Source organism: Elgaria multicarinata, chromosome 1 (assembly GCF_023053635.1).
Source record: "Elgaria multicarinata webbii isolate HBS135686 ecotype San Diego chromosome 1, rElgMul1.1.pri, whole genome shotgun sequence".
In the NCBI taxonomy this organism is placed as follows: Eukaryota; Metazoa; Chordata; class Lepidosauria; order Squamata; family Anguidae; genus Elgaria; species Elgaria multicarinata.
The window spans coordinates 165470248-165496653 of NC_086171.1; the positions used below are offsets into that span (position 1 = coordinate 165470248).

Sequence of the window (26406 nt, forward strand, 5' to 3'; positions counted from 1 at the left end):
CCTGCCCGGAAGCATTATGGCGGAAATGGAGGCGGGAGGGGGGAAAGAGAAAGAATGAAGGGCCCCCGGAAAAGGGCCTTGCAATCACGTGATCCCCCGCTGAGCATTCCCATTATGATCGAGACGGCGCACCGTGCGTAGTTTCCGGTCTGTGGCGGAAGTCCTTAGCTACGTCGGTTGATCGTGATTCCGCGCGCGCGCGTGTGAGAGAGAAAGAACGTTAAAGAAAAGAGAGAGAGAAACCAACCGCCCAGTGCAGGTCCTGTTGAGTGGCAGTTTCGTCAGCGGCTTCCTTCACCTGTGGGGTTCCTAAGCCCAGCTTTCGGCCATGGCGTATCGCGGACAGGGCCAAAAGGTGCAGAAGGTGATGGTACAGCCTATCGTATCCTTCCGCTGGCGCGCGGGAAGCAAACCTGGCTGGTCCTCAGAAATGGAGCAAAAGGGCCCGAGAGGCAAACGCGGGGCGAGGAATCCGGTTGTGTAGGGATGGAGGAAAATGGAAGGTTTTCTGGGTTGGGAGGCTAAGGCCGCAGTCTTAACCATGCTTAAGGAGAGAGAGAGAGAGAAAGTCCTACAACTTGCAGCATTCCCCAGCCAGCATGGCTGGCTGGGGGATGCTGGGAGTTGTAGGACTTTCTTCCATCCAAAAATACATCGGTTTGCGTTCTAGAGGTCGTTATGCTAAGAGGGAAGCTTTAGGAGGCAGAGGCCCCCTCAGACTGTTGCAGAATTCTTGACTTGTATTCTCTCTGTGATTTGTATTATGGTGTTCTGGTCTTAATGTTTATTTTAAGGTGCCATCCTATGGAAGTTTAGGCAGAAAAAAAAGACTGGAAGTTGTAGGCCTGTTATTCTGTCTAAACATGCATCAGGTTGAGCCCTTAAACCCTGTAAACTGCCCCAGAGAACGTTTTTTTAGAGTGGCCTGTAACATCTTAGTGTGTTCAGACAACTTTTCTGCTAACAAGTTTGACTGCTAACCTAATTCAGCCAATCGTGGTTAAGTAGCCACAAGGTTCGAAATGGTTCGCACGCTAAATGCTTAACCACTGTGGCTTACTTAGCATGTCATCTGAACAAGGTCAATGAATGAAATGCATGGGGAAGAGGAGTTACAGGCAAATTCTTTTCTGTGAGAAATTTTTGATACAATAGCTGTAGGAGCTGAAATCACTTTATATAACGGAGTGGTTAGGGTTGGACTGGAAGATCCAGATTCAAATCCCTTCTCTGGATGAAACTCACTGAGTGAACTTGGGGCAATTGTACATTCTCACACTAACCTATCCATATTGGGTTTTTATGAGAATAAAATGGGGTGGTTTAGAGAATTATGTCAGCTGCTTGGAGGAAAGGTGGGCTATGAATGTAACGATAAAAGATAATAAATGTGGCTCATTAGACTAGGGAAGCAGTCACCTGTTTAGGTTCTCCTTATTTGTCTTTAGCATGTCTTCCTAAATGTTGAAAAGCATCTTCTGAAGTAGATGGGAAGCCTCAGTCTGCAAGGGAATATATGTATCATGTGAAACAGGATGTGGGTAATAGTTGTCCCCTTTGGTTTCCATGTTGAGATTGGATTTGGTGGTAGGCATGGTAGTTGTGTTTAGAAGCTGTTAAAAGTCATACTAATTTGTGGCTTCTAGTTTTTCAGGAGGGTGTTATTCTAATGTCATAATCAACTTGCTAGGTGCTGCTTTTTGTATATTTGTTTTTCCTTAATACATTTGTTCCAGAACCTCATCTTCAGATACCTACAAAATGTAAGTAAACACATCTTTAATTTCTGTGTCTGATGAAATTAATTGTTTAAATCAGTGATATTCAGTATATCTGATTTTGTTCACAGGAAGGGAATCTTTCTACTCTGTCACATGTGCCTGGCGCTAAATTTTAATGGGAAAGTAGCCAGAGAACTTTAATCTCACCTTTCTGTTTTTAAAAACACTCAAGGTAGTTCAGAAATTATGGGTAACTATTACAGGCAGCAAAAGAGTCTTAACTGCTCCACAAACCAAATCCTTAAGAAAATAAAAAGTGATGAAAAGCTATGGTGGAGGGGCAATGTGGGTCTCTTTCAGCAGGATTGTTAGACAAGTTCTTCGCCCCAGAGACAGGATCCAATCAACCCCAAAGTACGACTCCACACTTCAGTGACAGAGGGTTCAAAGCGCTTTATTGATTATTAATCAAGGTCTGGTCTCTTGAAAGGCGAGCAGTCAGACCAAGAAACAGGGAATTTGGGACAGCATTTGTAGCCTGCAAAGGGCAGTGCCTAGTAACAGCATGAACCAATCAGAACGTAACACTGGGGCATAACGGTCTTCATAATCTTTGCTAAACAATCCCGTTGCTCAACTGTAAACTAACCTTCGTGTTGGAGACAGAGGCTCCTGTTTTTGGTAGATAAGGCAGACACAAGACGACACCCGTGAGTACATGGCGCCTCGCTTGCTACATAATGGCTACTTCATAGTTTCCTCCAAAAATGGAGTCACTTATGCTAACAGGATGATCTTGCTGTGGCCACTGAGAAAGCAAGTAGTTCTGTATGCCCCCTTGAATCTTTCTGGATGTTCTATTGCTCTTTATACCATGGATTTGAAAGTATTACCACTTCTACTTTGTCAGTTATTATATTTTTGTAAAAGGGTTTGAGCTTTATCTTTCAGTATACTGAAAGTAGAAAGAAATTTAAAGTGCTAATTTTTGGGGCTTAAGTTTTGATCATGGAACACTGTTATCACTCAGGTTGTAAAACTCAGCCTTCTGATCACAACTCAAGGTACTGATTTTGGCAGAGTTTTTACTACACACTATTTTGATGTTTTACAGTGTGCTTTAAAGAGATAATATAAACTTCCTGGCTGCTCTAGTTTGAATACAGGCTTCTAAGATCCAAGTCCAGCACTTGAGCCATTTAGCTGCAGTGTGGGATTGAATAGCCTAAAAATATAATGTCCTGAAATAATATAGAACAGTTTGAGCCTAGATTCTTAATAAAATCGAAGAAATTGATTTTTGTTCTGAATTCAGTATATTTTTTCACACAAAATGAGATAATATGCATACTTCAGTATCTAACAAACATTGTTTGGAATTGGGAGTATCCACATGTTTCGAACTTGCTCTGTAGCAAGCCATGGTTTGTGCTCACCACCAACCTACTGGGCATGAAAGGGAAGGGGGGGTGTCTCATATGCTAGGTGTTAGCTTTTCTACCTACTGCAAATCTCTCCCTGTCCTTTGTGCATGCCAGAGAACTCAAAAACCAAGGAGGGTCTCTCAGATTGCAAAGCCCTTTGAAGCAGGCACTAACAATGCACCACTGTTACCTGCTCCAAAGCTCAGTGTGACAGCTCAGTGGATAAAATCTAACATAAGTCCTACTTAGATTAGATCTATTGAAATGAATGGGACTTCGTCATAGCTAACATAAGTTCCATTCATTTCAATAGGTCTACTCTTAAGTAGAATTGAGGTTGGTGTTTACTCAGTGTGCCCCGTCACTCCTATCCTCTAAAGAAGAAAAGGAGTAGGTCTCCATGTGCTTTGGAACAGGCAAAAGCTTCTCCAAAGGTTAGTGTGGCGTAAGAGATATCTTTCTCTGCAGTTTACTGAGAACTTTAGGGAAGAGATGTGTATGCTGATTGCTGCATGTAAAAATTCCAGAAATTCTGAAGCCATGGTGAAAATGGGGTTTTGCAGGGAAATCAAAATATATGCGATATTTCCTTATCAAACCTAAACTTATGCTTTAATAACATACATTGCATAATTTACAACAGTTTAACATATTTATGAAATTTGCAGAGCAATCCTATGCATGTTTACTCAGAAGTAAGAGTCACTCAGTTTAATGGCGCTTACTCAGAGGGAAGCACATAGGATCACAGCCTCAAAATATAAACACTTTTGGATGTATAAGCAAAACGCTGAATATACCCAATACTAGAGAGAGAGATGGAAACTGCTGCACAATTTGCTACCTATGAATCTGTGTCAGTTTTTGCCGTCTGAGAAGTAAGCATAAAAATTTAAAATTCCAACTTTTTAGTAAACAAATCTTAAGGACCAGCAGCATATTTCAGTATTGAGTTAAACTTCATAAACACATTGAAAATATTTTGAGTGTTGTACATTAGGGGTGTGCACGGACCCCCCGCTCCGCTTCACTTGCAGATCCGCCATTTTCCGGATCGGGCCGCTCCGCCCCGCCCCTGCTCCGCCCACTTCCGCTCCGCTCCGCCCGGAGCTCCGGATCCGGATCCGGAGCTCTGTTCCCCCCCCCCATAGGCTTGCATTGAAAGCTAAAAAATTATACAACTTTTTTTCTGTTCAAGTTAGAAACCTCATGTTTGGCACCATGACACCTCATGGGGATATACACACGCACGCCAAGTTTCAAAGCAATCCCATCATCCCCTGATTTTTGGGGAATTTTTGAAAATCGGGCACCCCACACACAACATCCCTGCGAGGTGGGCAGGGGAGGAGGGAGGGAAGGCAGGCAGGCATGCAGCTGGCATTTCTGGGGGCATAAGGAAGTGAGCCAAGGATAAGCCAGTAATGCATATAAAATGGAATAAATCAATCAATAAACAAAGGAGGGGTGGAATTAAAAGAAGCAGTGTTGCTCAATAAACAGCAAGAAGAATTTTTTAAAAAAGGCTATATCTGTCTTTTACCAGCAATAGGGGGACGTGCCCGGGGGAGGGGGAAGTAGCTGCCAGTTCAAGACAGCCACCAACAGCTCTGAGAAGAAGTAAAACGCTCACTTCAACTCATAACAGGCATTGCTCTACCACTGAAAAGTGACCATTCACTTCAACTCATGATAGGCATTGCTCCACCGTTTTACTCTCTTTGGAAGGCTCTAATGGCCTTCCAGTGCAGGAGAGAGTGGGGGCACGTCCACGATGAGATGCCCTAGGGGAGCTCATCCCCTTGCACCACATCGATTCAGTTGTTCACCAAGGTTAGGGTGGGGAGCAGTGCTGTGTTTCTATCTCTTATTCTTGGCTTAGTATATGATTTCAGGTTGTGTTTGTGCATTTGGTGGGGCTACTGTTTTAAAAAACACGGGGAAAAGCCCGTTCAGATGAAGAAAGAGAAGTTTCCCAGAATCCCAAGTTACCTGTTTTGCCTATGCCCTCCTCCAACTTTGGGATCATCATGACCGGGAGCTGACTCTGCCCCTCAGCCCTTTGAAAAAGGTATCTTTCCCGCCGATTTTTTAAAAACTTCTAGCCCGCGACCCGTACGATGCAGAAAGTTGAGAGTGGTCTCAAAATGACCCCCATCCACGACTCTCTGTGCACAAGAATTTTCAGAATGATAGCTTAAACCCCCCCCCCAGTTATCCCCGATTCTTTCCCTCAATGCAATCCTATGGGCGAAAAGCCGAAAACGCAGTTTGAGCCGCGCGGTTGACCCGATTTTCACAAAAATATAGCCCGCGACCCAGACAACGCAGAGAGGTGAGAGTGGTCTCAAAATGACCCCCATCCACGACTCTCTGTGCACAAGAATTTTCAGAACGATAGCTTAAACCCCCCCCCCCCAGTTATCCCCGATTCTTTCCCTCAATGCAATCCTATGGGCGAAAAGCCGAAAACGCAGTTTGAGCCGCGCAGTTGACCCGATTTTCACAAAAATATAGCCCGCGACCCAGACAACGCAGAGAGGTGAGAGTGGTCTCAAAATGACCCCCATCCACGACTCTCTGTGCACAAGAATTTTCAGAATGATAGCTTCAAAAACAACGTAGTTATGCGCGATTATTTGCCGCAATGCAATCCTATGGCGAAATGTTTTCAAGATGGCGACCGGAGCGCTCCGCCTGAACTCGGAGCTCCGAAAAATGGGCGCTTCTCTTCGCCTTGCTTCTAGGGGGTCCGCGGTCCGCTCCTACTCCGCCTCTGGGTAAGGCGGAGCAGGCCAATCCGCTACTGCTTCTACGCTCCTAATCGGAGCGGAGCACATCCCTATTGTACATGCATCTAGTATACACAAGAATTATCACTTTCTAATGGTGTAGATTGTCTTCCATTCACATCACTAGCCCTACCTTGCCAGAGGACCAGGGACATCTGCTCGAGCAAATGAACTTGCCTATTTGGAACAACTATGTAAGTAATTCCTTTGCTGTTTACTTTGCAGAGGTCTAGGATTCAGGTGTGGCTGTACGAACAGGTGAACATGCGGATAGAAGGCTGTATTATTGTGAGTACTGTAATCTCTCTCGCTCACTGACACACACAACAGTCTTGTCCATACTTGGAAAATGAGTCCTGTTGCTTTAAGTTTCAATTGAATTTTGTGTCTTAGCCTGCTAGCAAAATTAATTAAGTGGTACAATAAATAAGCATGTTTTTGGCTGATTCACAAGATTCCATAATCTTGCTTTTCCTTCTCACCATGGCAAGAGGAGAACCAGGCTGAGTGGGATGAGCCCAAGCTTTCCTCTGGACTGGAGAAAGACAATGCTGAGCTAGACGAGCCAATGGTCTGAGTCTGTATTTGTGACGTTTGTATGCCATCCCATAACAGAGTTCTCTGGACAGCTTACAGCAAACATAAAAGCAATTTAAATACAAAATAGAGCATACTACCATATAATCAAAAGCTTCATAAAATATGACAAAAGAAAAATCACACTATCCAAAATTAAACATGAATCTTAAAACTGAGATGCCCAGGCCACATGAGTTATTTAAAAGACTTGCGTGAACAGAAATGTCTTTATCTACCATTGCAAAGGCCATAGGGATGGCACGAGGTGACCCTCTCTCAAAAGGCTTTTCCATAACTGGAGTGCTACTGCCAAAAAAGCCTTCTCCCTGATAGTTAAGCCACCTCACTTCATTCAGGGTAGGGAAATCGTACAACGTCGCTTCCTATGAATCCAGCTAAAGAGGAAGGTCTCTCATATGGACTTGCCCTACATTAAGGTATTCTTTGGAGGTCTATTTGGGTAGTGACTAAAGTTCAGGCTTTTTCTGTGGTAGTGCCAACGTTGTGCAACTCCCTCTCTGAGGAATTTCATTTGTCTTATCCTGCTTTTCTGGTGTGTTACTGACTTGGAGTATAATAGGGGGGATGGGGGTTATATTGTGAAGCTGTCTTATGAATTTAAATTAAAAGGCAGAATATAAATACATTGACTGAAATCATCACACAGATTTTATCTGATGATAGTCCTGTTTTATGAAACCCAACATTTGAAAGTCAGTGTGATTAGAGCCCTATGCCCTGCTCACATGTAGGGAAAAAGGGGTATGTGGATGTGAAGGTAAGCCACCGCTAATCTCCTTGTACACCCAGCTGCCGGTTAGACATTCACGTGTTGGGCACACAGGTCTGTAAAGAGCTTTAAGCGCATTCAACTGAATATGTTTACAAAGATCCTGTGATCGTGAACTCGGTCTTATAACTGATAGCCAAGCGCATGGGAAAATGGGGATGGGACTTAAATGTGCGCCCACGTTCCGCTCATGTTTGCCCTTTGTCCTTGAAGGCCTGTTGTAACTATTGTAACTTTATAACGGCCTATTTGCTTCCATATAAACATTGACTCAATGTAGATCCTTCTCAGTCCCCCACCTTTCCAGGATGATTCACCTGGTATCAACTTTAATTCACAAGGTTAAATCTATTTTCTTTTCTTTGACCTTTAATTGAACTATAATTTATATTTTTATTGCTGCTTCTGAGTTCTGTTGTGACTATATATTCTATTGGCTTTATACTGCTCTGTGTTTATGCCATTAAGATACTGTAGTGCTGTTTTCTTTTTTGGAAGCCACCATGGGAATTTTGAAAAATTGGATTATACAGCCTTTTAAATAAAAGAAGAGCAGATGGAGCAGAAACTCCTGTGTGATGAGATTGACAAATTGACTAAATCCAGTACTGGTATTACTTTTTTCCTCTTGCTCTTCTTCCCTTAAATATGGGAATTCACTGACTTGTGTTCTGGCTCATAGGGGTTTGATGAATATATGAACCTGGTTCTGGACGATGCTGAGGAGATTCACTCCAAGACAAAATCAAGGAAACAGCTAGGTGAGTGTAACTGCCTTGATTGTGGACACTGCACATTCTTCACATTAAAAAAGTTAACTTTTTTTGTTGGAAGGTGGTGAAAAGGCTAAATCCTCTCAGCATGATTTGAGCCTCTAATTTATTTATTTATTACATTTCTATTCCGCCCTATAGTCGAAACTCTCTGGGTAGTTTACATAAGATTAAAACATGACTTAATAGTGAAGAGCTATCACCTTTTAGGGCTGGGGATATTCTGGTATGTATAACTCTGCATTTTTATTAAAAAAGTGATATAAAAATATAACAGATAAAATATCAGCATGCCAAGGAAAAGTAATTGTAATTCTTCCATAGCCGTGGGGTTCATTTCCAAGAAAGAATGTTGAGAGATAAGTTGTCCAGGCTTAAGTATAGGATTTTTTAGCGCAGGTGTAATATTACCTACTTTGAGTCTTAATTATATTTACATTTATAGTTCATCCTATCCTGGGGTATTACTGAGATAAGTTAAGTGAACAAATTAATGCTTTAATTGGTGTTTGGGGATATAGGATACGGAAAGGGAAAAGAGGATAGGTTAATATGAGTAATATTAATGGTACATATTCATTATGATTATGCAGGGTAGATGGATTATACATGTATCTGGAAAATGAATCAATAAAAAAGACACAATTTTTATTCAATGAGGTCTAATAAGCACTATTTTTCCATTACAGGTCGGATCATGTTAAAAGGAGACAATATTACTCTTCTACAAAGTGTTTCTAACTAGAAATTGCTATCCATTGTGCTGATTATTGTTTTGATTTCTAAACCTAAAGAAGAAAGTGTTTGGAACTTAACGCTGTCACTTCCAAATTCTACCCTGGTGTCTGAGAAGAGAGAGAAGGATGAAGCCAGTTATTTAGTTCATGCTTGTATAGTTTTCAATAACTTTTTTACATTGGCGTGGACCTGTAGTTCTTTCTAAATAAATTTTTTTGTTAATACATTTTTCTTCCTTATTCTCCAAAGTACCTTGTACAGAAATCTTTACTACAAGTTCTGTAATGACATAATAAAGAATTAATTGTACAGCCCAGATTACAAGGCTACAAACAGTAAAATGTCACATTAGAAGATGCAAGTTTTTAAGGTAACAAATACTAGCCAAGGGAATTACCTGTTGCTGGAGGAAATGGATCCCAGTTGGTGTCATATACTGAAAGATATGTGTGATACCTTGGGAGTTGACTTGCACTGTTTAACCCTGTTAGAGACAGGTTGAAAACTTCCAAAATGTTTAGTGGTCCAGAAATACTCCCTAGTAATGCACATCTTCCCCACTGACATTCTCTTGATGCATGCATAATGTAATAGCTCTTTCCTGATATATTCATTGAATTAAAACATTTCTGTACTGCCTTTGTGGAAACACCAATCAAGGCGGTTTGCAAAAATAGAACACAGACAAATACAAGTAACAGGTTAAAAACAACCTTAAAAACTATAACCATATAAGTGGACATGAGTTTGTACTTTAAGTGTTTATTCAAACAACCCCAAACAATTGTTTTGTGACTATTGTGTTGCCTCATGTGTTTGATTTTTGTTTGGAATTTGCAACATTCACTAATTGTATCCAGTTCATCTTTGCTTAGCTACTGCCAGTGTGCTGCTAAAACAAAATCCTGCGTGCTAGGAGCATATGTGTGACCTGCATATTATAGAAGCTCCTATATATTTGCCTTTTGTTCAGTTCTGCTACTTCTTGGAAGAAATAATTCGCTATGCAGGCTACTGAAGTCAGGTCCACTGACTGGAAGTCTTCGTTAGCACCCATTCACCTACATTCTGATTGCTGAAATTTTACAAGTTTGACAAATAGCTTCAGAGGGAGGCATTTAAATCAGGAAAATACCCATAGTGTAATTTCCCATCTCCAGGTTGTTTTTAAGTGAAAGTAAATATATTGGGAGATCCAATCATGTTGTGGTATTAGCATGTTTTTCAATAGGCATACAATTTCTAGCTCATATACACAATGTTTTCATCCCCCAAAGCCACATGGGATGCTGAGTTGGGGATGGCACATATCCACGCATGTTCCAGCAATCCTGATTCAGATCACTCATTGCTTCTAGCAGGGGCAGGGGAAAAGTGATCTGTATAAGGATAGCTTGTCTCAGCATCTGTCTTTCCTGGCTAATTGTTTGTTCCTCCACTGTTCTGATGGTATCAGAATCAACGCTCTACATGCTAATTTGTACGAGGAAGGAAGTGTAGGCTAATCAACTCAACTGTGAAACTCTTTTTGTGTTGACACTGGCTGCATGTACAGTAATTGTAGAGAAAGTGCTACAGTTGTAATGAAAAGGTGACTGATGATTGGATGGCCATGCAGGCACCTGTTTTGGGGTGTTAGAGGAAGGGAGAGGAGAATTTAGCTGATTTAAAACACAATTTCTCATGGAACAATGGCCTGTCACATGAGAACCTTTAGACTAACAGTCTAGTACACATGTACAGAAAAAAAACACGTGTAAACAGGTGAACTCTTCATCTTGCATGAGAACAGCTTTTCAGAGAAAGCTCTGATAGTCTAAGTAGACAGGAGAGGAGGGGACAACTGCTTCCAAGGCTGTTGCAGGTCACAAAAAGCAGAAGTAGCAGTTGTGAGCAATCATGAAGGAATTACACTGACGACTGGACAGGGGGTTTAGGGAGTTTTTATGAAAATAATCAAAAAAATCACAAGGCAGTGAGTATGAGAATCAATCCAAAGGTGGAGGTTGAAGGCAGAGGTTAGGGAGAGGAGACAAGATATAGCTGTGATAAATAAATGATAAGAATCATGTTGAAAATCTCCATGGAGCAACCCTGGAAGGATATTATCACATGAATGTGGCGAGCCAGCCCACCACCATCTGAAATTAAAGTTGAGATGGGACAAAGAACACAATATAGAATAGCATCACAGAAGTGGAGTAGAGCCACACAAAATTAACGTTGGAGATGGTGAAATGATGGGAGATGGGCTGGAAATGGCAGAATTGGGAAAGCAGGAAGTCAATACCCATCACCAGAGCCTTCGGACAATGTGTGTGGGAGATCTTCAGAAGAAGGTAACCACTGGTGACAATGACCTCTATCAAATTTTAGGTTGTAAGTTCTTCAGGGCAAGGATCTTTTTGTTGGTTCCTCTGTAAAGCATGCACATTATTATTATGTTGTGTGGCCATTACAGACTCCTAATTCTTTTCTTTTTTTAAAATAGTTCCTCAATCTTAAAAACTCCGCTTTTTGAATTTTATGCATTGCCCCTTGTCAGTCAGTGCATGAAGGCACATTTCCCCTGGCTTTTTCAGTACCAAACACAACTAACATATCCCTTCCTGTACTGATAATGGTTAGTGGTGTTTTGATGTTTTTACTTTGGGCAATTTTCTTAGCGTTGTCTCTTCCTGAATCTGTATCTGGTATGTAATAATAGCTTCTGAGCAAGATGTATTTTCTTCTGATTGTCCTTGCAAGAATGATATGAGTGTGTGTGTGTATGTTTGCATGCTGAAGAAATGCATTGTAACAAACTCCAAATTTTAATGGGAAAAGTAATCACTTTTTTGGACAGCAGGGGGCGTGGCTGCACTTAGCAAGAATAGGCATCCTTGTAAAATGGCAGTAGCCTCTGCTTGAAGCATAGACCCGCCAACATTATTAACAATAATAATAATTTATATCCTGCCTTTTCCCCATTACTGGGACTTAAGGCGGTTTACAAGATTAAAACATGTACAATTAATTACAAAAGTCAAAATAGAATTAAACTTACAGTAAAATTAAAAACATGTTTAAATTTTTTTAAACTGTAACAGGTTAAAGGGGGAGATCCAATGCATTAACACAGGTCCAATATAGTTCCAAAAGCCTGATGAAACAAAAAAAGTTTTTGCCTGCCTCCAAAACTGTAGCACAGAGGGAGCCAGCCTAGCCTCCCTCGGAAGGGAGTTCCAGAGCCTTGGAGCAGCCACTAAGAAGGCCCTCTCCCGCATACCCATGGGGCGTGCGTGGGATATTGATGGGACTGAGAGAAAGGCCTCCCCAAAAGATCTCAGAGTACAGGCAGGCTCATATGGGAGAATACGGTCTTTCAGATAACCTGGACCTGAGCCAGGTTATTACTTGCTGATTTACTGGCTCCACAACTCTGTAGAAGGAAGATGAATTTGAGTTGTGGACTGTAACCTCTCAACTACTGCAGTAGCCAAAAAAAAAAAGCATACCTGTCTCCTTCTAATCATTGCTCTGACATCTCTGTATCCTGAGATATTCCTGTTGCTGGGAGGAGAAAAAGGCTCTCCTTTCTAAGTTGACAGCAAAAACAAATAAGAGAATGAATTCCGGTATGTTTTTAGAATCATGTATGCTTGACTTTCTGCTTCATTGAAACCTGTTTTGTTTGTTTTGCTAGTTGTACTTTTCCGTAACATGCAGGCCTGTTTTGCTTTGGTTTTTTTTCATTTCAGCAAAAGCTAGAGATGACTCTGGAGAAGGCTGCTGATCTCAAGTATCCACAAACTATCTGGGTTATTCTAGTCTTTAATATAGAGAAGCTTCCCAATGTGACACTTCAGAAACCCTTAGGCACTTTAAATATATTTACAGATGTTGTCCTATCACAGTCTACACTTTGATGTTATTGGGATTAGCAAATCCATGGTAGTATTATCAGTACTAGCCACTGTTTTGACAAGTCCAAAATCCACCTGTCTTCCTGTGTAGTGGTGAACAGTAAGGATTTCAAGGCTGGGTAGGGAGGCTTAGAAATGCTTGTGGCTATGGTGGTGAAAATCCTATGAACACATCAAACCACTTTGGACCACTGTTTCTTGTGTCTTAAAAGTGAGACACAGAATAGGTAGGTTAGATGAGAATAGGAGGATGGTGTTCCTGTGGCAGGAAAGATTTGTCAGGGAGGATCCTCTCCACACAAGTGGAAAGAATGGTAGAGTCTCCTAAGAGATTTAGGGCTTGCTAAACTGAGGACAAGCCTCCCATTAACTGCAGGTAACATGGCTAGAAGATTACTACAGAGGGTGACCATATGAAAAGGAGGACAGGGCTCCTGTATCTTTAACAGTTGCATAGAAAAGAGAATTTCAGCAGGTGTCATTTGTATATATGGAGAACCTGCTGAAATTCCCTTTTCATCACAACAGTTAAAGCTGCAGGAGCTATGCAAGAGTGGCCAGATACAAAAGAGGGCAGGGCACCTGCAGCTTTAACTGTTGTGATGAAGAGGGAATTTCACCAGGTTCCCCATATATACAAATGACACCTGCTGAAATTTCCTTTTCAATACAACTGTTAAAGATACAGGAGCCCTGTCCTCCTTTTCATATGGTCACCCTGGACATTGCATGCATGCTGACTTGTCCATCATGCACCACATGGAATTCAGCTACAGGTCAAATTACTGATTGGAGAGGGTAATCCACAACACTGCATTGCAAGAAGCCTAGTGCTTCCAGCTTTAGACTATTGATTCTGGACTTTGGGCAGGTACCCAGAACAGCAGCCAGGAATCACTGCAGCAGCTGGTTCAGCAGGGAAGCCAGGGGAAGGGTGGTGGTGGTAGTAGTGGTTGCGGTCAACAAGTAAATAATAAATGATTGGAAGCAAAGGAAGCTAAGATTACTGTTATATAGATGGGATAATCTCATGCAAGGTTAAGGAAGGAAGGTTACAACGTTTGGGACTTTTTAGGATGGAAAAAAGGCAAGTGGCAGGGACATGACTGAGGTGTATAAAATTATGCATAGTTAGGAGAAAGTGGATAGAGAGGTTTTTCTCCCCCTCTAATAAAGCTAGAAATTGGGGACATCTAATGAAGGTGATGGGGAGATTCAGACCAAAGGAAGTGCTACTTTATAAAGCAATTAACTGGTGGAGTTTGCTGTCACAAATTGCATTGGCTGGCCATTAGCTTACATGGCTTTAAAAGGGAGTTGAACAAATCCATGGAGGGCAGGCTTATCAGTGGCTGCCAGTGATGATGGCTATATGCTACATCCACTTTAAGGCCTCAGCTAGACCTATGGGTCTAGTGTGATGGAGGAGAGCATCTCGCGATATCGTTATCACAAGATCTCCCCCTCTGTTTACACGCAGCGCGCGACAGCCTCTGAAGAACAGGATGTCGGGCCTACCATTTTGTTTTGTTGTTGTTGTTGTTAAAGGAGAAGAGCGCTCATGTGCAAAAGGTCAGTTTTTTATTTTAAATATTTTTCCCCGCCCCCCCCCCCCCAAAAAATGGGCGCAGTTCCCAGCCAGGACAAACTGCGATGCCCACCCACACGTTCCGTGGTCCCGGGATCAGCCCGAGACCGGTGAAAGGGTAGGGCAAAATCCCAGAGAAAGGGAGGGATCATCCCTGCCTGCTCCCGGGATCTCCCGTGCGTCATGTGGATGCACAGGGATGATCCCAGGGATTGCCCCGGGATATCGGCCCATCTAGCTATGGCCTAAGAGGCAGCATATGCCTCTGAACACCAGTTGCAGGGGAACAGCAGTAGGCTATTGCCCTCATGTCCTGCTTATGGGATTCCCAAGAGGCATCTGATTGCCTGCGTTAGGAAACAGGATGCTGGTATGATCCACCAGGGCTCTGCTTACGTTCTTAAACTACACCTACTGCTGTTGATGTTGTTTTCATCTTACAGAACTGTTAAAAGATATAGAGACCTGTTTGCTAGTGCAGGTAATCAGTAATTGCAATAATATGGCAAAAATCTGGTCTTCCTGTTGGAATGAAAGGGTCTGTGCCCACCACTGCCATCCCTGATGTCAAAGGATTTATTTGGATGCTGTTGGAGTGACTTTGTCAAACACATCTTCAGAAGGAGAATTTGTATGCCATGAAGATGAGAATTGCTTTAGGCTTTATTTTTATTTTTCTACACTTTACATAGAACCTAGTTTTTTACATAGGAATGAGCAATGCAAATAGCTTTGGCTGAGGGGTGTTAGGCAAACAGGATGTAAGTCTGTCTCGGAGAACGTTCTATGGGTGTGGATGACTGGCCAAGTGTTCAATCTCTGTTCTGATTACTGCAAGTCCAAATTTACTATTGAGTCCAGACGCTAGAAAATGGCAACATCACATAAAGCCAATGGTAACAGGTACCGCTCATATGAGGTACTTCCTGTTCTCCTTCAGGTTTGGTTGCAGGGGAAGCTGGGAATGCCCTTAGGAAGTGAGAGGTAATGGAAATAAGAGCAAAGATGCATAGTTGGTGAGACAACACAACACTATTTATCACCAACGATTCTGGGCTATTCTAGAGATGCTGAAGGGGCAGTTCACATATGCATGTTCATCACTCTTTGACAATCATCAAGTGGCAAAAGGGATAAGACATGTGTTCATTGTCATAGACAGAATTTTCATGTTGCCTGCTGTCAGCTGAAACCTGATACTAACTGAGGCAATTGACAAATTTTGCTGAGAGTCCAAATGCTAAGTGATCAAGGGACTAATGCCAGTATAAAACCATAGGGAAACAATGGGTGGATTCACACTTCATGAGAAGCCATTGTGGGTTAATTCACCTGTGAGACAAGATGCACACCAGCCACCTTTTTGAGTATACATGCTGTGGCATGGGCATGCTATGGTTTGTTGTGTTGCGTGAATCTTGGCGTTGTGGGTTATTTGAGAGTTAAACAACCCTCAGATAACCATGGAACAGGATTGCTTAACCCTCAAATAGCCCATGATGCCTGGGTTTGCATGACATGACAAGCCATGGTGGCCCCCACCATGGCTTGCATACTCAAAATGGTAGCTGGCATGCATCCCAGAGCCCCCACAGGTGAGTTAACTGACAGTGGCTTTTGTGACATGCAAACCAGGCCAATACCTGCCCTGTGAGGCAATCAATAGAAGCTATAAGGACATTCTTTACTAATTCCAAAATACTTTACTATATTTTCTGTAGAATATCCTTTGGGCTGGAGGGTTGCATGGTTTAGCATTCATGAGTCTTTGGGGAGAAAAGGGTTTGCAATGCCAAATGAAACACAACATCATGCTTCCCTTCCATCAGAAAATGCACGAGATGGTGGTGAACAATGCCAGTTTCAGGCCTCTGGGAGGGCTTGAAATCTGGATCAGTTGCTAGTTATGCCACAGATTTCATGTGTGACCTAAGGGGAAATCTCCTCAAGTCCATTTATGTCTGGGAAGTGGGAGTAATGGCACCTTTCTTCAGCCCATCAAGTCCACTTTTATAATTTGGACTTGTAATGTGTTCTTCCCTAAGACCTGGAAAGATGCATATTCCCAAACCCATGTTTGTTAAGGGATGGGGGATGGAGGTACATAAGAAAATCCGTGGTGGATCAGACTAAATCTAGTCCTGCATTCTATTCAGAGAGTATCCAACCAGATGCCTATGAGAAGCCCACAATCCTTCCTATATATTGAAGACCTTTTTATTTTCTCAGTATTTTAACACCTAATTTAACTTAAATTTAAATTTTGCTGTTTTAATTCTGTATTTTAATTCTATATCAATTTCTGCTGTGTGGTTTTATCCTGGTTGTGCTTTTTATATTGTATTTTGTATTTGGGTTTTTACATTGTTGGTTGTTTTATTATGTTCCTCATGGTTTTAATTTCTGTGAACTACCCAGAGAGCTTTGGCTATTGGGTGGTATAGAAATGTAATAAATAAATAAATAAAAATAAAATAAATAAATTCACCTTTGCAAATATGCCCCTTGCTTCCCTCCTGCCCCATTGGCTCATTTCAAGGCTCTTATCCCAGCTGTTCAAAGACATTAAATGTTTCCTCCCGGGGCATTTTTACAAGTGAGAACTGAAAGGCAGGGAAGGGTAAAGCAACCCTACCACATCCTACCAATTCTCCACTGCAAATGCCACTTGGACCTGCCTTAGTGTTATGAAGCCATCAAGGGATAGGGCACTAGGTAGCTCTGTCCTCATACTCTACGCCTGCCATTTACATGCAGAAGAAAGGCCAAATTTAACATGTTTTAAAAACAACAAAGCAGACTAACTGAAGCACAGCTTCCTGGCAGCCTATATATTGAGGTGCCTCACTAAGTTCAGTGTAACCTATAGTTATGCCATGCAAAAGGGGAAGGATGTGCTATCATGAGATATAGTGATGGCCACCAAATTGGATAATGTTAAAGTGGCCATTAAACAAATTAATGAAGGATAAGGGTATCAATGGCTACTAGTCAGGATGGTTGTATATTATCTCTAATATCAGAGGCACTATGCCTCTGAATGCTAGCTGTCTTTATTTTTAGTTAAACCAGGGATGGGTTTAGGGTTAGCCTGCACCACCACCACCACCCCTGCTCCCCCACCAAAAAAATTCAGGTTAAAAGAAACACCCCATAGCTGTTACAGCACCAAAAGGGTAGAAATCGCTTGCAAACTACAGCTGCCTTTTTAAGTTCTTGGCTTCCACAGGGATGACATGCAACCCAGGAGGGGGTGTCCAGGGGGCAACAATGGCCCCTGGACCTCCCGTAGTTGTTCATCCTTGATTTAAAGCCAAGTAAATACATGTAGGATGATTGCTTTAGTCCCTGTGTGTATGTGTGTGAGCAGGATTTTCCAGCATTAAAAAAGAAAAGAAAGAAAAGATTAGTGGCCCTTCCCAGGGTGACAAAATGTTGTGCAACTGTACTAAAATCTAAAAAGTTCACCGCAACAGCTGAAGCCTTTGAATTGCCTAATAGTGTTCATAGATAAGCGCTTGGGTTCATAGATCTGTTGGGGGATAGGATGAATGTTTTTCAGCCTAATCACCAGTTCTTATCCACTTGTCACCCACTTAACCCATAGGGACTTCCTGCAGAACAGGAAATGGGGCAGGGCTGTTGCCACCCTTATATCCACTCCAGTAGGCATAAGAACAGCTGTGTACCCCTTCTTCTCCCCCTTCCCCCCCCCCCACTCTTCCCTGGTGTTTTCCACCTCTGTTTTCTTTACAGGTGGTGAAAGAACTCTGCTTTTATCACTCCCCGCCCTTGTTCAGGATCACAGCTCCCGAGCCCCGTCCCTCCCCACGTTAGACCCTCTCACTTCCTGACAATACAACTATCCCAGGACTTCCTTCCCACAGGCTGTCCCTTCTCCTCTGGGAGCAGCGCCTTAAGAGGAATTAGAGCTGAAATAAATGAGTCCCATCATCATCATCATCATCATCTACAAGTACTGAAATATCAAAAGAAAAGATAGCTTCCCCCCCCCCCCCCAATTTGCAGGCTTGCAGTTTAACAGGCATGATACAAAAGTCAAAAAGGAATGAGGAGAGAAGCAGAAAGCAAGCTTTGGTGCAGCTGCAACTTCACTGGCCAATAGATAAAGGGAAATTGAGTCTCCCCCAGCAGCTCTATGTCCCTTGGCCCACATCTGCAGGCCCCAAAATCATGTAGTCGGAATTCTCCTTTGCAGGTTTTGATGGCAAATCTAATGTGCAAACAGTCAGCAACTATTATTTATTCATTCATTTATTTATGCTCCCCATTCGAAATTTCAGGGTGGTGTACAAGATAAAATAAAATAAAACAGAATAAAAACACATTAAAAATAGATGTTTAAAAGAATCAAAATGCAAAGTGAACCACGGCTGGTCATCAAGGTGAGGCTTCCTGGAACAACAACATTTTCAGGAGGTGCCAAAGGGAATACAAAGGTGGTGCGTGCCTGACCTCCAGAGGCAGGGAATTCCATAAGAGGGGCCCACCACACTGAAGGCTCTTTCCCCGGGTGGACTCCAATCAATTTTTATTTTATTTTTATTTTTTTGCAGCAGCAGTCAGTCTTTGGTAGTATCTGACAGGTGGCTTGTGGTAGTAGGAAGCCCACTAACTTCTGAAGAAGGGAGGGTTCCCCCCCGCCCCGCCCCCCACGTCTTCCTCATTTTTTCATTTCTTCATTAATTTGTAGCTTGCTTTCTTGGATCACCATGTTTTTGTTCTTTATCAGTATCTCGAGAAGAATTGTGAGAAGTCAGGGTGTGTCTCACCATATTCTGCTGTTAAAGGTTTGAAGGCATTGGGTACTTTTTTCCTTAAATGTAAACATTTGACCTTATTCTTGTCAGTTAATTTTGACAGCTCATATTGCCTTCCCCCATCAAACCTGTATAACTGGTGTGGGTGTATGTGTACCACACGCCATGTCCTAGAACAAGGGTTGGCAAAATAATAATAATAATAATAATAATAATAATAATAATAATAATAATAATAATAATAATAATATATTTATTTATTTCTTACCCACCTCTCCCTTTGGATCGAGGCAGGGAACAACATTAGTACAGGAATCAATACATCTTAAAAATTCTTGATTTTACATTGATCTGGATAGGCCTGCCGGAAAAGGCTAGTCTTTAAAGCTGCCTTAAAATCACACAGAGAGTTAATTTTACGAATCTCCTCCAGCAGGCCATTCCACAATCTGGGGGCGACAGAAGAAAAGGTCCTCTGGGAAACTGATGTCAGCCTAGTTTTAGCTGACTGAAGTAAGTTCACCCCAGAGGACCTGAGTGTGCGGGGCGGACTGTATGGGAGAAGGCGATTCCGCAGGTAACCTGAACCCAAACCATTTAGGGCTTTAAAGGTAATGACCAACACTTTGTACTTTGCCCAGAAACTAGGGGTGTGCACGGACCCCCTGCTCCGCTTCACTTCCAGATCTGCGATTTGTGGATCGGGCCGCTTCACTCCACCCCCGCTCCGCCCATGCCCGCTCCGCTCCAGATCTGGATTGGAGCTCCTTTCCCCCCCCCCCCCCATAGGCTTGCATTAAGCTAAAAAAGTATGCAACTTTTTTTCTGTGAAAGTTAGAAACCTCACGTTTGGCACCATGACACCTCATGGAGGTATACACACACACGCCCAGACTCAAGGCAGTCCCATCATCCCCTGATTTTGGAGGAATTTAGGAAAATCCAACACCCCATTCACACCCCTTTCGATAGCTCCGTCAATTTGCACATTAAAAACCTCAAACTCGCCACCATGATAGCTTATCCAGGGATGCACATGCACACCAAGACTCAAGGCAGTCCCATCATCCCCTGAGTTTTGGCGGGGCTTAAACCTGCAGACATCTCAATGGGGCCATTTCAAAGGAAATCCCAACATGCCATGAATTGGGGAGTAGAGATAAACCTATATGAATCTTCTTCCACACTTGAAAAATGGATTTGGAACTTCCAAAACTCCAAGTGAGCGCAGGAAGGACTTCTCCCCTGAGTCAAAGCCACACACACACAACATCCCTGCGAGGCGGGCAGGGGAGGAGAGAGGGAAGGCAGGCAGGCAGCAGACATTTCTGGGGGCATATGGAAGTGAGCCAAGGATAAGCCAGTAATGCATATAAAATGGAATAAATAAATAAATAAACAAAGGTGGGGTGGAATTAAAAGCAGCAGTGTTGCTGAATAAACAACAAGAAGAACTTTTTTAAAAAGGCTATATCTGTCTTTTACCAGCAATAGGGGGACGTGCCCAGGGGAGGGGGAAGCAGCTGCCAGTTCAACTCATGAAAGCCATTGCTTCATCATGAGAGCTGAGGAGTAGAGCTCTCACTTCAACTCATGATAGGCATTGCTCCACCGGGTTACTCTCTTTGGAGGGCTCTAATTGCCCTCCAAGTACAGTAGAGAGTGGGGGCATGTCCACATGGGATGCCCTAGGGGAGCTCATCCCCTTGCACCACATCTTTTCAGTTGTTCCTCAAAGTTAGGGTGGGTAGCAGTGCTCTCTTATTATTGGCTTAGTATATGATTTCAGGTTGTGTTTGTGCATTTGGTGGGGCTACTGTTTTAAAAAACACTGGGAAAAGTCCGTTGAGACTAAGAAAGAGAAGTTCCCAGAATCCCAAGTTACCCATTTTGCCTATCCCCTCCTCCAACTTTGGGATCATGTGATCATGACCGGGAGTTGACTCTGCCCCTCAGCCCTTCGGAAAAGGTATTTTCCCACCGGTTTTTTTAAAAATTCTAGCACACGAACCGCAGCACGCAGAGAGCTCAGAGTAGTCTCAAAATGACCCCCATCCATGACTCTCCAAGCACAAGAATTTTCAGAAAGATAGCTTCAAAAACAACACAGTTATCCCCCTTTCTTTTCCGCAATGCAATCCTATGGGCGAAATGTTTCAAGATGGCGATCGGATCGGACCGCGGAAACCGGAGCGCTCTGAAAATGGGCGCTTCTCTTCACCTTGCTTCTAGGGGTCCGCAGTCCGCTTCTACTCTGCCTCTGGGCAAGGTGGAGCAGGCCAATTCGCTCCTGCTTCTGCGCTTCTAATCGGAGTGGAGCACATGCCTACCAGAAACTAATTGGCAGCCAGTGGAGTGATTTTAATGTTAGGGTAATATGCTCACCCCTAGATGTACTGGTGACCAACCTGGCTGCCATATTTTGAACTAGTTGAAGTTTCTGAACTAGGTACAAAGGAAGCCCTATGTAGAGTGCATTGCAGAAGTCAAGCCTTGAGGTTACCAGCGTGTGCACTACTGTCTTTAGGTCTTCTGACTCTAAGAAGGGGCACAGCTGGACTATCAGCCAAAGCTGATAGTAGGCACTCCTGGCCGTTGCATCTATCTGGGCTATCATTTGGAGCGACGGATCCAGGAGCACCCCCAAACTGTGAACACAGTCTTTCAGGGGGAGTGTAGCCCCATCCAGAACTGGTTGACACACCTCCAAACCTAGGTCAGAGCCCTTGACAGCAAGCACCTCTGTTTTGTCTGGATTCAGCTTCAGTTTGTTTTTCCTCATCCAGCCCATTACCGCCTCCAAGCATTCATTCAGAGGAGACACACTATCCTTAGCTGATGCTGTTATTGAAGGCATAGAGAAATATATTTGGGTGTCAAATATAGATCTGGATTTACTGGCAGTGATTTGCAGCAGATCAGCAAGGATTTCTGACTCTCAAATATTTAACAATAGCAGCAACAAAGTGACCACCCCTACATTATATGACTGAAATGAAGAAAGCTTGAAGTACCACGGATCATTATATAGAAGAACTATGAAATCTGTTCTGGTACTTAAAACAAACTTCAGGGCTTTGAAATCTTTAATTCTAAGTGTATGTCTTTTGTATCCAGTTCTAGTTAGTGGATCTTGAGCTTTTAATTCACACACACACACTTTAAGTCTGCCCACCCCTATCTTTAAGTGACCAGTTACAAATTGCCAAAACAGAGGACAGTGATTTGCATAAAAAAGTTTTTATGTTAATGCATATGTATACATGCAAATTTAGAAATAATAATTACAATTTAAATAGAAATACAGTACTTTTTACCATAGTGTGAAAGATAGTGACCCAATTCAGTCTGTTTTTTCAGGTGCTAACTTCTTACGGCTTTTTATTTTTACCTTGGAATTGGAAAGGGCAGCCCTTCAAACAGAGGACTGTCTTTAATAAAAGAGGACACATGGCCACCCTATCTGCCCTACAAAATATGCCTTACTAATTATTTGATGTCCCACATAGCTAAAACCTCTCAGTTTTACTGCTGTTTTTGCCCTGAATTCAAACCAGACCTCACCCCCAGCAGATGACAATGCTTTATTGCTCACGGAAGCCATAGCAATGCAGAAATAATGACCCCCAGTCCACTCCATCCATTGCTAAACACACCCACTAGATCCCAAAGGCTTCCTGAGGACTCCCCCACACCGCCCTGCCCTTGCCAGCAGAACGTCCAAAGCCCTTATTAGATCAAGGCGATGCCTCCCGAAGTCTGCCCTCTCAGCCAAGCAGGATGTGTCCTGCTTCAGCAGCAGGAGGAAGTTGTAGCTTTGAGCTGTTCCTTTGTTAACTGTGGCTTCTCGGGCATCAGCATGGAAAAGACTGAAAAGGCATGCAAGACAATGGGTCATTGTTGTCTCTGGGGAGGGTCATTGTTTGGTTTGCTCTGGCTACAGTCTATGGAGTTTTCCTGTTGCCTCATGCTTTCTGAGGGTGGGAATGCCAATAAACAACAGAGGCTGCTCCCCCTTCCCAGTCCCTGGTCCGCAGATGGGAGGAGTGCAAGGAATGGGTGGTGGGAAAAGTGGGAAATTGGAGAAGGGGAAGAGGGTATTGTCTATAAACCCTGTAGTGTTCCGAACTTACACATGTAAACAGATCTAAGAATTCTTTCTGGATCTACACTACTGCTTTAAAGCGCTTTAAAACACTTTATAACAGTTTTGAAAATGATATTTGGAGTGTGTCTTGGGTCCCAACAGTTGTCAAAACTGTTATAAACTGCTTTAAAGCATTAGTGTAGATCCTGTCCTGGGCAGTAAAGTTTGCAGGAAACAAGATAGGCTCATACAAAGCCTTTGCTCCTATACAGCACTGCATCGACTCTTTATCTACTTTGTCCTAAACAGCATACCATAAGCATTTTTATTATTACATTTATATCCTGCCTTTTTTCCTCCAAGGAACCCAAGGCAGCATACATAATCCTCCTCCTCTCCACTTTATCCTCACAACAGTAACCCTGTGAGGCAGGTTGGGCTGAAAGTCTGTGACAGGCCGAGTCACTCAGTGGGTTTCCATGGCCAAGTGGGGACTAGAACCTGGATCTCCCGACTCCCAGTCCAACACTTTAGCCACTACCCCACACTGGCATATGGAGAATTTGGGCCTGTTTATACATGATGTGTATATGCAAGCCATCCCACTAGTCCTCGAGAATCCATTAATTTGGAGAAATATAACATATCAGTGAGGCTCAGTTACAGCCAGCATAGATTCTTCTCTTGGTTGGCTTCAGAAAGGCAATACAGAAATACAGTTAATAATGATGATGTTATCACAATGGCTGGAGAAAGGGTTGTGGCTGCTTATAAATTTCCTACCTGCTATATTCCTAATTCACTAGCTCCTGGGTATCCACAAAACTGCAGATGTGTGTGTAGCCACGGGTGGGTTGAAATTGCCTGTGTGTCAAAGAACGGTACTGTGTGTACCAGCCTTTGTTTTCAGTAGCAGAGTTTATCTTGGAATATATCACAAACCAATAGGAAAGAGGCTACTGCTCCAGCAATGTGCCGAGTGTATTTCCTTCACTACTGTGTAATAGCCTACAGCCTCCGCACACTTGAGATTACAGAGGAAGGATGTTGACTTACACGCATGAGTCCCCGTACACTTTAGAAAGTAAGGATTGCTTTCTTTCTCCCTACCCATCTATCGACATCAACACAATTGTCTTACATAAGATGTACAGCTTCACCAGGTATATGTGATCCCTGCAGCGTAGGATCCCTGCATCCTCCAGTGTGGCTTTGTTCGCCACCATGGCAAGCCAAGAGCACCAGGTTACTGGGAGGAATTTGCATGTGCAAATACAAAGAGGAGGTTGCTATTGTTTTGGTCCCTATGGAAATGCAGCAGAAGTCACAAAGAAAATATGTGGATGAAAAAAAAAATCAAACAACCCAGATTTCTCTGGGTGAGATCACAGAATGGGCATGCATTGCTGTGTGCCTTCATTGGGCTGTGTCTGATGATAGGGTACTCTTCCAAAGTGTGTAGCTCATCCCTGTAACCCACACCATGTAACCCACACCAGCCCTGACGTGACCCAGCATTAGTTTCCCACTCAGCTACTTGGCAGAAGGGGTCTAAAGCAAAGCCAGCTTTGGCTGAGCTGTGCTTAGGGCTGAAAGTGCAATATCAGCCCAGGATTCTCCAATGGATATATGTTTTGAAGAGTCAAACAATGGTAGCTAGGGCCATGCCAACCTGCAGCCTTAAACAAAGCAACAGACTTTGACCTGGTTTACACATAAGAACAACCCAAAGTATGGGTGGAGTATGGGTTGTCATTAGGTGCAATCCCTGCACTATTGTTTTCTTATGGGTTTTTAACCATGAACAACTCTGGAAGAGAATCCATGGTATGTTGTTGGGTTGTGAATTCTGCGTTGATTGTGGTTAACATCCCATACTTAAACTGTAGTGCAGGGTTCACATGTAACAACCCATGATGCAACAACAACCTATTCTCAACCCGTATTCTGGGTTGACAGTACATGTGAACCAGGTCAAATCCTGGATAGGGCAACAAATCATGGACTACATAACCCATGGGTTAGCATTAGGTGCAAGCCAGGCCATAGGGTTGATCCAGGATATGCCTTTCCATTAGAGGAAGAGACTTTCTGCAAGTAGAATTGCTTTGCTGACATCAGATCTAGGGGAATCCCAGTTCATAACAGCAGTTCTGCTCCTGGCTGTGTGACTGATAATTCTGCTTCAGCCTGCTCAGCTCCTAAGCCTGTTTTGTCATCTGTAAAATAGGGAATGCTTCTCCAGTCCTATTTGGTGCACACTGCATAAATGCTAAGTGTATGGAGCAGATTTTGCCAGAATGCTCGATACTACCCCTATATGTGTTAAAATAAAGACCCTGTGGGTGTCCTCTTTGGAATCTGAAATACGTTTGGAACCTGGAAATCTGGTTATCTGGAACTTGTGTTTATGACTGTTAAAACAGTTTGGCCAGAGGTGAAGGGTGCTGGGTTGGCTAGATTTTGAAACCCATTTTTCAGACAATGCTGGGTGGTTCTTATATAGTTTCTAAAGGCAGTCCCTTCTCCTCCTGCCCCTTCCTGATTTGTGTGTTTTCCAGGCCTTGAGCTGTGGAACCTCCTCTTTTCCCTCCCTCCCAAACAGCCCCACCTGAATAGGTAAGGCAGTGAGGGAGAAAAGAACCCCTGGGCAAACTGATTAAAAAACAAAACAAAAACACCCAATGGTCCTGGAACAATTGCTAAATACAAATCCCACAGAGAGAAAGAGAGAGGAGAGAGACAAAAGAGGGAACCTGAGCACAAAGGAGAGGAATGAAATGGTAAGTAAAGTCAAACAAAAAGAAGCGGGGCTGAGACAAAGACTCGAACAATATCCCCGAGGCAATAGGCTCCCAAACAATAGGGACAGTGACAGCAACACAAAGGCACCAGTGTTTGCAAGTAGACGTTATCTCACACAGCCACTGGCAGGCTCTGCCCCGGTGCTTCTATTTTCAGGGATGCTTTTTGTGCAGTGCTGCTGAACAATATTCCTTGCATGGTTGCAGAGAGAAAAAGATGGAAGGAGGAGAGGGATCCTGGGGTGTTTTTCTCCCACCCACCCCCTTTCTCTGAGGTCAATCTGTAGTGCAAAGAGGCACAGCCCTTTCGGTGAGGGAGAGGCAGGAGAAGAATGTTTGGCCCCTTTGCTTCTCTGTGGACATTGTGATTTTGGAACAGGTGAGAACCCTCTGAAGTGGAACCAGGCAGAAAGGCCTGGTAGCA

The 26406-nt window shown here is 43.1% G+C and overlaps 1 protein-coding gene across 1 annotated transcript; it reads left to right on the forward strand.

Moving 5' to 3' along the window:
• The first annotated feature begins 165 nt into the window (after positions 1–165).
• Positions 166–9041, forward strand: SNRPE (small nuclear ribonucleoprotein polypeptide E). The gene is made up of 5 exons (XM_063142082.1): positions 166–382; positions 1737–1763; positions 6163–6225; positions 7989–8067; positions 8769–9041. The coding sequence occupies exons 1-5, from the start codon at positions 329–331 to the stop codon at positions 8822–8824; spliced, it is 279 nt and encodes a 92-aa protein (XP_062998152.1). The 5' UTR covers positions 166–328; the 3' UTR covers positions 8825–9041.
• Positions 9042–26406: the final 17365 nt, after the last annotated feature.